At 38.2% G+C, this 13,115-nt stretch overlaps 1 protein-coding gene across 1 annotated transcript in view; it reads right to left on the bottom strand.

The window, feature by feature from the left end:
• Window positions 1-13,115, bottom strand: part of CNTLN (centlein) — a gene marked incomplete at its 3' end in the record, with an annotated part of 196,525 nt that overhangs the window by 137,125 nt on the left and 46,285 nt on the right. Inside the window, exons 4-6 of the mRNA XM_082337586.1 lie at window positions 11,345-11,479; window positions 10,577-10,756; window positions 1,098-1,231 (exon numbers count right to left, since the gene is read on the bottom strand). Of these exons, the coding sequence (XP_082193712.1) occupies window positions 1,098-1,231; window positions 10,577-10,756; window positions 11,345-11,479 (449 nt within the window). The remainder of the gene's footprint in view (window positions 1-1,097; window positions 1,232-10,576; window positions 10,757-11,344; window positions 11,480-13,115) is intronic.

Here is a 13,115-nt window from a genome sequence, read left to right as displayed (position 1 = left end):
TTTTTGAGAATAATTTCAGAAGATAATAAAGCCTATTAGTCCATTGATGAATTTCACAAATTCCAGTGACTGCCTCTTTCAATACTCTTTCCCATTAAACTTGCCTATATTTATTGACCTTTGAAATATGAGAACAATACATCATTTTTCCTGTAAAGATTTCAACAAACACTGGGACAACAATTTAGGTCAGAGGCATCAAAAATCATATTTCTAGGTTTTTTTCCCAAGAAACTTAGATACTGACTCCTTACAATAAAATTATTTCTGCCTGGGAAGCAGAAACAAGCATCCATACCAATGATTTCTGCATCCCAACTGCAGCTCTTCAAGGCATAACCACAGTTTGAGGGAATATTGAAAGGAATATAATTTGTCTAACACAGTAGTGATGAACACTGTGCATGCCTCTGAAAGTAAGAAGTGAAAAATGGACAATTTCCTGACAATCCACTTAAAGATACCAATTGTCTTCTGCCACTACCCTCATTTTAAGGAATGCAGCAGTCTAGTCAATTCGTATAGTTCATTCCATCCTTCATTTCTTTTCCATGACTCAAGTAATGCAGCACTAATCTTACAGATTCAGTGTAAAGAAATGGTGTGTGAGACCTAAGATAAAGCGTAATCATTGTACTTTAAACCTTTAGCCACAGGCCTACGTAGACTTTTGCCGACTCATCAGATTTTACTCTAATTAAAATGTTAATGTTAGGCTTAAAGCCTTTCTAGGTTTAGGGCATTTAGCCTCTCCAATTAAATGTTTATGTCACTAATCATATTGGTATTTTGTTACTTTCAGTGGAGATTGGTAGTTCTCTGACCCAATGATCATCACAGAAGTGTAATTTTTAAAGACCATCCCTACTCAAAAACTGATAATAATATCCTAAGAGTCAAAATATATCAGAGAGAGTCTACATAAACTGTCATCTACTGGTAGGCTTCCAAAAGCTTTACATCTTGTGGAACAGAATGGTATGAAAATATACTGTTGCACAAAAATACCTCTAATGCAAGATACTGCTTTGCAAGTGGAACAATAGTCTTTTGGAGAAAATCCAGACTTAAAGGTAATTCAATCACTAAATACTTACTTAGCTCTGATCACATCACAATCCTTTTGGGAGAGTTCTTCCTGTTTCACAGCTACCTGAGATGACAAGTTGCTGCATATACTGTGCAACTCTTTCATTTGTTCTCTTGCCTCTGCTAAATCAGTTTCCAAATTCTGCAAAGAAAGCATTTGAAATATATTACAGATAATGTATAAGAAAGAGTTAAAATCTACTATGCATGTTATCTGCATATATAGACATATGGATGTGCACATACATACATCCATATATTTATTGCGGTCTAAGGAAATATACATAGGTATATGTGCATGTATGCATATACGAAAAATGTGAAACACCAGAAAAAAAGGGATATTTCAAATTTTAAGTGGCCACCTATTCTTTACTGTAGGAATTTTTCCTTCATTCGTTTGCTGCATGTGGAAGGAGAAACCTGAATCAAATCTCTGCAAAGCAACAGTACACTATTTAACTACTGAACTGATTAAGCCTTGTTCTCTATATAGAAATCAAACACAAAAAACCTACTCCTAACAAAAAACAGCTATACATTCATTGTTTTAAGTTCCCCAAAAATTGCACAGTATTGTACACATGAACTATGAATCACTGGTACAGATTCATTTTTGAGACTGCTTGTTAAATTTGCTCTGATTTCACCTTCCAATTCAGTGCAAGGAATTGTTTATTCAGGAAAAGAAATAGTGTACAAGAAAACTTCTGGAAATGCTCATTGAAAACAATGTAAACAAACAATAGTTTGTCTTTTACATTAAGCCTTTCTGTAGAAGTTAGTCAGCAAAGTGTGAAGTTATATCTGGGAAACACAGCAGCAAGGCAGCTTACTCAAGCAAGACTTTAATCTCTACACAGTGACCTTACCAGAGTTCTCTGGAGTTTTAGCAGCTTGGAAGAGTACTTTAGTCCTTAAGAAGCTTTGTATGACTATTCTCCACAGAGTGTTTTGAGGCAACAATGGAAATAGAAATATTACAGTAATACCCAGCGCAGAGTTCCGGAAGGTGGCAACAGCCTTAGACCTGCTTTGGTATTATGCTACTCACAAACACAATCAGTACTTCTCAGTAAGGTAAATATTCCAGGATTCATCCATAATTTAAACACCTCCTAGTAGGACAGTATCCCTAATCTACTGCCAACAGTATATTAGTTTATCTTTCTTTTACATACAGACTTAGTTAAAGAAATAAAGCAATGCACATTTTTCCCTTTCAGCAAAGATGCCTCAAATACTGAAGGTATAAAAACACTTTTATGACTGAAAAGCAAATAATTAATTGTCTCTCTTTAAAATAGCATAAAAATGTCTTATACATATTTGGATGTATAAGAAGTGTACTATAATCAACTTCTTTGAATTTGGACAACAATTATCACATCCTGTTAATAACAGTAACATTAATGTGAAGAAATGGCACAATTTATGAGTGAATGACATAGGAAAACTATTTCTTTCATGATAAATCTCAGGCTATATACCTGGTGTACCCAACTAATGAGTCGTCATTCAATCTCAAAGGCTGGGTAGCAAAAATTATTTTTTCTCACATAACAAAAGATTTCAGAATGACAGTAGACAGTTCATTCTATCAACACATGAAAATATTGAAATGTGATAAAGTATTTATAACTTACAGTGACACAATCTTTCTCCTCAGTTTTTTTTTTCCATAGCAGCCAAAAGTTATTGCATATGTGAACAAAAATGAAAACAGTTCACATTTTCTGTGAATAAATCCTATTGCCTATCTTTCACACCACACTATAGAGGTGCAGAGGTTTTTCATGATAGAAATTAAAAAAAAAAAATCTGCTCTTACCAATGCCTAAATTCCCATCATCCATTGCAGGGTACAGTTCAAAGAATAGGTAACAAATGATTTTGGCACAAATATAACTTTAGAAGTTATACAATGGCAGAATTTAAAAACAGAAAAAAAAATACCTTTCACTCCTTCACCCCATTTGTGACATATGCGACTTCAGATTTTGATTTCAACTAACAAATTAATCAGTTCAACCTTTTGAACTGATTTTGAAACCTTGACTTTTTCAGAAATCAGAAGCATTACTGAAAGGGCAAAACATGAAAAAAGGGGCAAGGAGGGACTGGTTATACAAATAGCTTATATACTGAAATATCATATATTGAGCATTCAGTAGACCTTTTGTCCATAAGTCAGAAATCTAAGATTATGAAATAACCTATAATCTTTTACACTCAATTTCTGAGTATCTCCATTTTATAAAATCACATGGAATTTATTATGTTGCCTTTTAGTTGATACAGTAGCCGAGAAGGTAGTTTCATTGCATAAACATGCATACTAAAAGTTTGCTCAATACAAATTCTCCTAAACCTGATTTTCAAATTAAAGCTAACTTCAATTGTACATACAGTTTAGAATTCAATCTTTTAAAGCATATAAAAGCAAAGTAAGTGCCATTTAAAATACAGTAAGTCAAAACATCTAATAATTCAGTTATATGAGGAAGAAAATGCTTATTTTAGAGAAAAATACAAGACACAGTAAACGATATGATAGTTATTTATAACAGTACTGAAAGCAAAGCATGAAAAATAACTCTGGTCATTATTTCTAGCCATGAAAAGTGGTGATCCTAACTAAAATGAAAGAAAGATAAATACCAGAATAATAATTTAAGGTAAAACATTACAGGAAACATTACAGGAATATTTTGATCATATCAAGCCCAAGAACTATAAATTCAGAAAAATCAGAGACAAGGTGAATTTAAAAGAACTTCAAACATGAAAAGCATAGCACACAGACAAGGCATGAGGCAGAAGAGTTGTGCATAGATTGTGGACTCACTGTGAATTAACACTAAGGTTTTGTTATTTGTCGCTTCAAACCCTTAGAAAGTCACTTTCAAATACAGTAGCTTTGTTTTCATGTTTTTTCTTGTTATGTACTAGGACAGAAGCAAGAGTATTTTTTCAAGGTCCTATTTCAATAAAACTCTCATTTTTGCATGGAACTAAAATCCCCATCTCCTGTTGACAGAGATGGCTGTTTCTCAGAGTGTTTCATTCTAAAAGAGAACACCTCTCCCTGTTTCTTTGAAAGCCCCCACCTTCAGATTTTAGGAACTTTAAAAAGCACTTTGCTAACCAGAAAAAAAAAAAAAAAAAAAAAAAAAAAAAAAAAAACCAACCACAAAACCAAAACAGTAGGCAATTCCAGTATCTTTTATGTCACCTCCACTTAAAATGTGCCAGCCTGACATTTTTTGTTTCTACATACAACGCCTTTTGTGACTGTGTGAGTTTGGGAAAATATACGTTCTTATTATTATTAAACAATAACGTAAGTAACCTCCAGCCAAAGAATAACAAAATAACTCAAATGCCAAATTCATTCTTAAATATGGAGACACATGCATGCATAAGGTGGCTGATCGACAGCTTTTCCACTTGTGCACTTTCGGGAGATACAGAAAGTTGATATAAGCCCTGGGAAGTACAGAATAGTAATTCTCAAGAACTACTTTAAGGCAGAAAGCAAAGCCCTATGTTAATTTTTTTATACACTGTACATTATTTATATGAAGGTATATATCAGAAAGGCAAACAATAAAACACAATTGCCACCCTTTTAGCCACATTATCAGGTCTGTTCCTGTTAATCTGCCTCACTTGGATTTCAGCTAATATGACAAATCTTCAAAGAAATATTCCTTAAATGGACAAACTAGCTATAGAAGCTTTTTCTCTCTCAATTTGAAAAAGTTGAATTTTAGACCCCAGTTCAGCTTATAGTAGGTCTGGAAACAACAAGTCTTTGAAAGTGACAAGTGACACCTTTCTGCACAGAAAATGGTTTAAAGACTGGGGAGAAAGAAAAAAAAAAAAAAAAAAAAAGGGCTAGTAACACTTAGTTCAGCTTCTGAACAGAAGGCCACTTTTCCGAAAGAAGAATCTGTTATTTAGATCTAGCATTTCTATAATTTAATATGCATTTTAAAAACAATGTTGAGGTAGCTTACATTGGCAAGGTTTCATTTTATTCTTCCACATAAATAGGAGACTAACATGAATAATGTCTGCATACGTCATCTACAATATTGTTAAATATAGCGTTTATTACTGAAAAACATGTACAAAAAGAATGCTGGCTCAACTCCCAAACTCAAGCCTGAGAGTCAGAACTGACTTTCAGAAGGGGATATAATTTCTGAATTCAAATTATTTTTATCTATAACCATTTTTACAATCACTTGAGAACAACAATACAATGCCATTATTGAATTTGCTCATAAATTACTTTTTAAAAGCATTTCAGGGATATGTTCTATTGGGGTGTATATATTAGAACATCATCTGCAGCCCAATATCATGTAGTGTGATAGTGTCGTATTTGGCCTCCATGGATAAGGAAATTACTATTCTTTATTGTTTATAAGCATCCTGTTAAGAGCCAATCTGGCATCCAATATTGATTCTTGAGTGTTGAGTAATAGAAATGGGGAATGTCAGGAACAGAGGGAGAAATTAATTTAAACTGAAACAAATTTTCAAGCAAATATTTATAGGATGATTATATGTAAAAACAGTGATGAACTACAAAAATAACTTTCTGTGATTTTACAAATTATTATTTTACAAAATATTGATAAAAACCAATGAGACAACATATTACTACTTCCTAGAGGTCAAATATGACTTTTCCCTCTTGCAGATAGTAATTTTAATATGCTTCTCAATCCTTCCAATAGTATTGGGAAATAATCAACTTCACCTCTGTCCACTAGCAAAGGTGTATAGTCACTTGTCTAACACCACAGAAGAAGGGAGGGCAGGGGGGAGGGTAGACAGAAGCTAGGGCATCAGACCCATGGGCAGGTGAAGGCTGGCAGGGACCTGGGGAGCTCACCGTGCCAGTCACAGCCCCTGCCTAAGGCAGGTTCAGCCAGGGGGTCCGACCAGGCTGCTCAGGGTTTTACAAAATCAGGGGCTGAAATCTCCTAATGATGGAGATGACCCAACCTCCATGGCCCCCAGCATCACTCCAGGGCTGTCCTTCTGGGGAAAAGGGTTCTCCTTCTCTCCAACCTCAGCTTTTCCTGTTTCAGCTTGTGCTGCCTCTCACCCTTCCATCATGCAAAGCTGTGAAGAACCCAGCTGCATCTCCTCCATCCCCTCCTGTTGGTGCTGCAGATGCTGTTGGATGGCCCCAGCCCCAGAGCCATCCCTTCTCCTGGCTGAACCAGCCCGTCCCACAGCTTCTCCTTGCAAGGCAAGGTCTCCAGCCCCACTGTCTCACCTCCAGCCAGTTTCATAGAATCATAGAATGCTTTGGGATGGAAGGGACCTTTAAAGGTCATCTAGTGCATCCCCCCTGCAATTGGCAGGGACATCTACAACTAGGTCAGGTTGAGCAGAGCCCCATCCAGCCTGTCCTTGAATGTTTCCAAGGATGGAGCATCTACCACCTCTCTGGGCAACCCGTTCCAGGGTTTCATCACCCTCATTGTAAAAAATTTCTTCCTTATATCTAGTCTGAATCTACACTCCTTTAGTTTACAACCATTACCCCTTCTCCTATCACTATTCGCCCTGCTAAAAAGTCTGTCCCCATCTTTCTTATAAGGCCCCTTGAAGTATTGAAAGGCCGCAATAAGGTCTCCGCGCAGCCTTCTCTTCTCCAGGCTGGACAACCCCAGCTCTTTCAGCCTTTCCTCATAGCAGAGGTGTTCCAGCCCTCTGATCATTTTTGTGGCCCTCCTCTGGACCCGCTCCAACAGGTCCATGTCCTTCCTGTGCTGAGGACCCCAGAGCTGGACACAGGACTCCAGGTGGGCTCTCACCAGAGCGGAGTAGAGGGGCAGAATCACCTCCCTCGTCCTGCTGGCCTCGCTTCTTTTGATGCAGCCCAGGATACGGGAGCATGTTGCGAAAGCACATTGCCGGTTCATGTCCAGCTTTTTGTCTATCAGTACCTCCAAGTCCTTCTCAGCAGGGCTGCTCTCAATCCCTTCATCCCCCAGCCTGTATTGGTAATGGGGATTGCCCCGACCCAGGTGCAGGACCTTGCACTTGGCCTTGTTGAACCTCATGAGGTTCACATAGGCCCATTTCTCCAGCTTGTCCAGGTCCCTCTGGATGGCATCCCATCCCTCAGGCATGTCAACTGCACCACTCAGCTTGGTGTCATCTGCAAACTTGCTGGGGGTGCACTCGATCCCACTGTCTATGTCATTGATGAAGATATCGAACAGCACTGGCCCCAGCACAGACCCCTGAGGGACACCACTTGTCACTGATCTCTATCTGGACATCGAGCCATTGACCACTACCCTCTGGATGTGACCATCCAGCCAGTTTGCTATCAACCGAACAGTCCACCCATCAAATCCACATCCTTCCAATTTAGAGAGAAGGATATTGTTGGGGGAGAGAAGGATATTGCTGGGGGAAATGTTTACGGATATCTTTCTTGTACTGCACCCAAAAATCAGTGCAGTACCTACAGTACTGAGCAGAGGGGGTCAATTCCTCTCCTGGCTCTCAGGGCCATGCCCTGCTCATGCCTCTCTAGGCGCTGCTGGCCCTCGTTGCTGCCTGGGTGCATGGGGCTGGTCCCAGTGCAGCTTGCCGCCTGCCAGTGCCCAGGACTGTCCCCCAGAGCTGATCCCTGGCCCCTGTGCACTGCAGGGCCCTGCCTTCCCAGGGCAAGACTCATCATTTGTTCTGGTTAAGGCTCCTGTTGGTCCATTTCTGTCAAGGTCCCCCTGGATGGCAGCAGAGCCCTCAAGCACATCCACTTCCCTCCCATTTGGTTTCATCTGCAAACTTGATGAGTGTGCCCACTGTCCCCTCTTCCAGGTCACTGATAAAGATTTTAAACAAGACAGGTCCAGGATAGATCCTGCATTACACCAGTTATTACCAGCCTACAGACAGAGTACAACCCATTAACCACACCTCTCTGAACCCAAACATGCAAATAGTTCTTTTAAACATGTTGTCCACCTATCCAGCTGTAACATCCTAACCTGGGTACAAGAATAGAGTACGACAGTGCCAAAAATCTTGCTAAAGTTAAGGTCAATCACATCCAAGCTCTCCTCTTGTCCACAGACACAATCATTTTATCACAAAAGACAATCAGGTTGCTCAGGAACAATTCACCCTTGGTAAATCCATGATTGTTTCTGGTCACTTTCTCAATTATGTGCCCAGAAATTACTTCCAAGACAACTTACTTTGTCATTTTCCCAGGGACTGAAGTGAGGCCAACCCTTTGTTCTTGGATTATCCTTTTCATCAGGGACCTCCCATGATCTCTACACTACTTTTGAAAGATGATAGGCAGCAGCCTGACAGTGACATCAGCCAACTCTCTCAGCACCCTTGGATGCAGTTCAGCTGGTCCGATGGATGTGTAACAGCCAAGTTCTCTCAGGTATCTCCCAACTCATCCACTGTTAGTACTCCTCCTTGAACTCTGCCTCTAGGCACAAATGCTTGGCAGAATCTTGCTGGAGAAGACTGAAGCAAAGATGCCACTCAGTACCTCTGCTGTATCTATTACCTGCTGTCACTAATTCATCCTTCCCTTTCAGCAACAGGCCACCACTTCCCTTGTTCAGCCTTTTACTACTAAAGTAGTGCAAGAAACTCGTTATACCTGTCATCACTTGCAAGTCTCAACTGTAGGTAAGTTACCACCATCCTTGAGTGCCCAGACAATGTTTCTGAACTTCACCTCTCTAGCTTTCACTGTTTCCACTTCCTGAATATCACTTTCCACCCCCGCCCTACACTGGAGTTTGGTGATTAATTCTGTTTAACCAAGCTGGTCTCCTGACACAACCAGTTGTTTCCCTAAGTATCAGGCTGGACCATACTTAGGCTTGGAGAAAGCTGTCTTTAAAGACCTGGTTATTTTCCTGAGCTCTTTTACCTTTCAGTGCTGCTTCTCATGGGAATCTACCTACCACTTCCTGGAACAAGCTGAAGACTCTCCTCCTTAATTCCAGGTCTATACTGTGCTACTCTCCTTCCTTCGTCTTCTCAGGATCTTGGTCTTCACAATTTCATGGTCACTATAGCCAAGGCTGCCATTGACTATTTTTTCCTTAATCAGTTCTTCCTCATTTGTGAACAGCAGATTCAGCTGTGTGCCATTCCTGGTTGGCTCAAGGAATACCCACCTCAAGAAGTTACCTCTGTCACACTCCAGACACCACCTTGGCCTGCTTGTAACCCCACTCTGAAACACAGGCACTACTTATTCCCATCCTTGTAATCACATGGCTATGACACTCCTTTTTCTCTTGAGCATGCTTTATCAGCCAGGAAGACAGATACACTAAAAGTTATTCTGCTTTTCATTGAAGGTGTGGGTAACAATGATTTTCAATAATTTATCCAGTATTACAAGCACTGCATTTGACAACTTGAAAACTATTAGATCAGTTTAGTACACATTAGATTTTCTCCCCCAAGTATCAACAAATCATTTGTTGTCTTGGGAATCCTATAGTCCTTTCATCATAACCACTCCAAACGCCTCAATTTGCAAGAACTTTACTTCCCAAGTTACCAGATCTGAACGAAGCTCTTTACAAAGGGTTTCCATCAGCACAACAATCAGACATGTCACCAAAACCATTGAATTTCCTTCCTAGTGGAGGAAAAAAGATGTTTCTGGGCAAGATGTTGATTGGACAGTTACTACATTGAATATACCAGAAGGTCATGTACTTTGATAGTGTAAAAGAGCACAGCGTTTTAAGTGTTCATTAGCCATTTAAATAAAAGAATCCACTAAATAGGCGTGTATATAAGCAGCCATCAAACACTCTGATACCATGTTTGTGGCTTATTTCTTACAGGCATTTAAAAAGAACTTGCCAGTTTTCACCAGCAAACAAGACAAAGTACCATTTAAATAAGAGATACAATATTCTGTACGATGTATTCAATTATTTCCTTCTTCACTTTATCATAAACAGTAAAAATAACTTTATAATATATTATATACAATAATAAAGTCTCTCACAGAGTGGAGCCCTCTGGAGGCTAGGACACAATTTATTCAAAATTGCAGTTAAAGTTTTAAAATGTTCTTCCAAAACAACAAATATCAATTCCACTGCAATCAAATTATAGGTAAGAAAATTATACATTGAGGAAAAAAATGTGAATGATAATACTTTGAAGCTTTTATTATTTCACATATATATATATATATATTATCTTAAAATACAGTATCTTTTATTTTTTACTGATTACATTTTAAGATGACTATTTGAAGTCAGATTCCTGCTTTGCAACATCAATTTTTAAAAAGCTGTGGGTCTTAAGTGAGGGAATGTAAATGAATGCAAGTCCCCACTGGTAGATTTGAATATATAACTTGTTATTTAAAGAAAATAACTTGTAGTGCAAATGTCTGGAGAAGTTAATTCTGAAATACCATCCAGGAGTCCATTCCACTTCATACCTTTATTCTGGCATCATTGCCAGATTTTTCTGTTTTCCATTGTGTCTCCTGCTTCCTCAGTTTCTCCAGGTCATTTAGCAGGTCAGCACAGTGTGTATTTAATCCCTTATTTTCCTCCTCCAGATTTTTTATAACCAGTCTGTTTTGCTCTTCCTTCTTCTGTGCACACTCCTCGGTGTCCTGTAGAACAGTACCACAAGGGCCGATAAACAAAAAAAGTGAGAACTAATCAGCAAATATAAACTGTGCAGTTTTACCCTCACAGCAGCTTCTTCTATATTTGATGGCCAAGGTCACCTGTGTACTTTTATTGGCCCCTTTCATGCAGGTGGAAGGGTCATATTTTTTAGCTGGATGACAGCTTTGATGAGTACACATTTGCAAAGAGCCCATTAATTGATCAAGCTGCCTTTGATGCTGTCCCCAGCTATTTTTGAGACCCACACAGACATATCCTCCCAGACCTCGGCTTTATCAATTAATAATGCCAGTCCCATCAGAATCTAATTACAAGAAGCCACATCTTCACACTCCTACTTTCTTTGCTCCATTTCCATCATTAACTATTTATCTGAAAGTTATAAAGCTTGGATTCTTGGCTTTAAAGCATCTTCCTCAGAGTTGGTATGTGAGAAAATGGCAAGGTATAGCAAGGCCTAAGGCAATTTTTTCTCCAAGCTTGTCACTTTCTGTGCCACGAAGGCTGACATTGCTTAAAGAACTACTTCAAAGCTACAGTCTTATGAAACTATGTACAAGTCAATATACCTTAAGTTCTTGGCTTTTATCTTTAAATTTCTGGTTCAAGTTACTGAATTCATTCTTCAAACAGGCATTTTCCTCATCCACAGCAATTTTTCTCTGTATTAAGCTGTTTATCTCCTGCTGCTGTTCTGTGAGTCTCTATTTAAAAAAAAAAAAAAACATCTGTTAATAGACAAAAAGCAATTGTAAAAGAACATGCGTGTACTGCATTTTAGACGTGCATTTTAGACCTATATATGTAGTTTTATAGCATTATTTTCATTTCATTAGTACTTTAATCATACTCAAAACTGCATGACTGTACGACAAAGTAACATGAACAAGGAACTGAATATCTTGCTGCTACTAAACAAAAGAGCCCATAAATGCAGAACTCAGTAGAAATTACTCAGTCAAGCTTAGACAAAGACAGTCATTTGCAGAAGTTATATTTGTGGTTACGGATTAAGAATACATTAGAATACTGTTTCACTTGCACTTTTACCATACCAAAAATCAAGCCAAAAAGTAGAGTTCAGAATTCTCCAGTATTCATGAAGATAATGAGAAATAACTATTAAGTGCGGCAGCCAAAAAGATTATGATACAAAATAGTCGTACGAACGGAATTAAGTCTAACTGAATTTGCAGCTTAAGGAAAATAATAAAACTCTGTTCAACACACACAACAGTTTAGTGTACCCACACATAGTAAAATCTCACTGCCATCAAAAAAACAACTTCAATTTTCTGTGTTAGATACTCGCATTCTATTCTTATGAGATTCATATTAAAGCACCCTCACTCTTAAATGCATATTAGAAGTCTGCATTTTTCTTCAGGAGTCTGTTTTAATTCCAGTACTGTTTTGTCTCTTCCCTTCCTAAATCAAAATGGCATTTATTTAAAACATTTTCCTAGCAGTAATACTGTAACTGTACTAAGAAACAGATGAAACTTTTATCTCAGGACAAAAATGCAACTGCTTTGCCTTTAATATACAAGCTAAATGAAATGTTTTCAGAAACATAAAAAGTTATCAACAAGAGGATATACCTTTAGATTATTCTACAATACTGCTGATAACATACATAAGGGTTTTCAACCTCCAGATGGTTAAATCTGGTTCACATGTATGTCAGAGACAAAAAAGAATGAAAATGTGCTGAGAAAAAAATCCATGTAAAACAACACATTTGAAGTCATATCCACCAACCAACTTACATGTAACAATTAGGGCAGAAAAAGTAACTAAATCACCACTGCACTCAAAGCAACTCCCTCACAAGAAGAAACGCAGGTATTACAGGTAGCTGCCCGGCATACAAAGCAAGCAGGACTTGCTCTGCGTGTTGAACAGTGTTAGTGCATTGGCATCCAGAGCACCCACGCTGCACAAGGAAACTGTTCACAAAGCGATAACCACAGAAGGATGGGGTAATTTTGAGAGTCTGAGTAGCAGTTTGAATACCAGCTTCTCTTCAAGATATGCACGGTCTTCTTCCTACTCTGCACAAACAATTACTGAGCACAAAGCAAACCTCCTCTGCCCTTTCTGCTGCACTATGTTGTAACATTTGGCAACTAGCTTAACAGCCAATAAACTACCTTTTTCAGCATTAGCAGAGTTAAATCACATAAAATGCATTATTTCACATATTTGATTATAAGACTAGGGTTGGCAGAAATAATTTCTTTATGAATTATTATTTAAACCACTAGTGAGCTAGCGTGACAGTAAGGCATGTTAAAAATACATTTGAAGATGTGCAGCGAAATTAATCTATGTATTAAG

This window comes from Platalea leucorodia (genome assembly GCF_965183815.1).
Source record: "Platalea leucorodia genome assembly, chromosome: Z".
Taxonomy (NCBI): Eukaryota; Metazoa; Chordata; class Aves; order Pelecaniformes; family Threskiornithidae; genus Platalea; species Platalea leucorodia.
The sequence above is the reverse complement of the archived record's forward strand: the minus strand, read 5'-3'. Positions and strand labels throughout refer to the sequence as shown.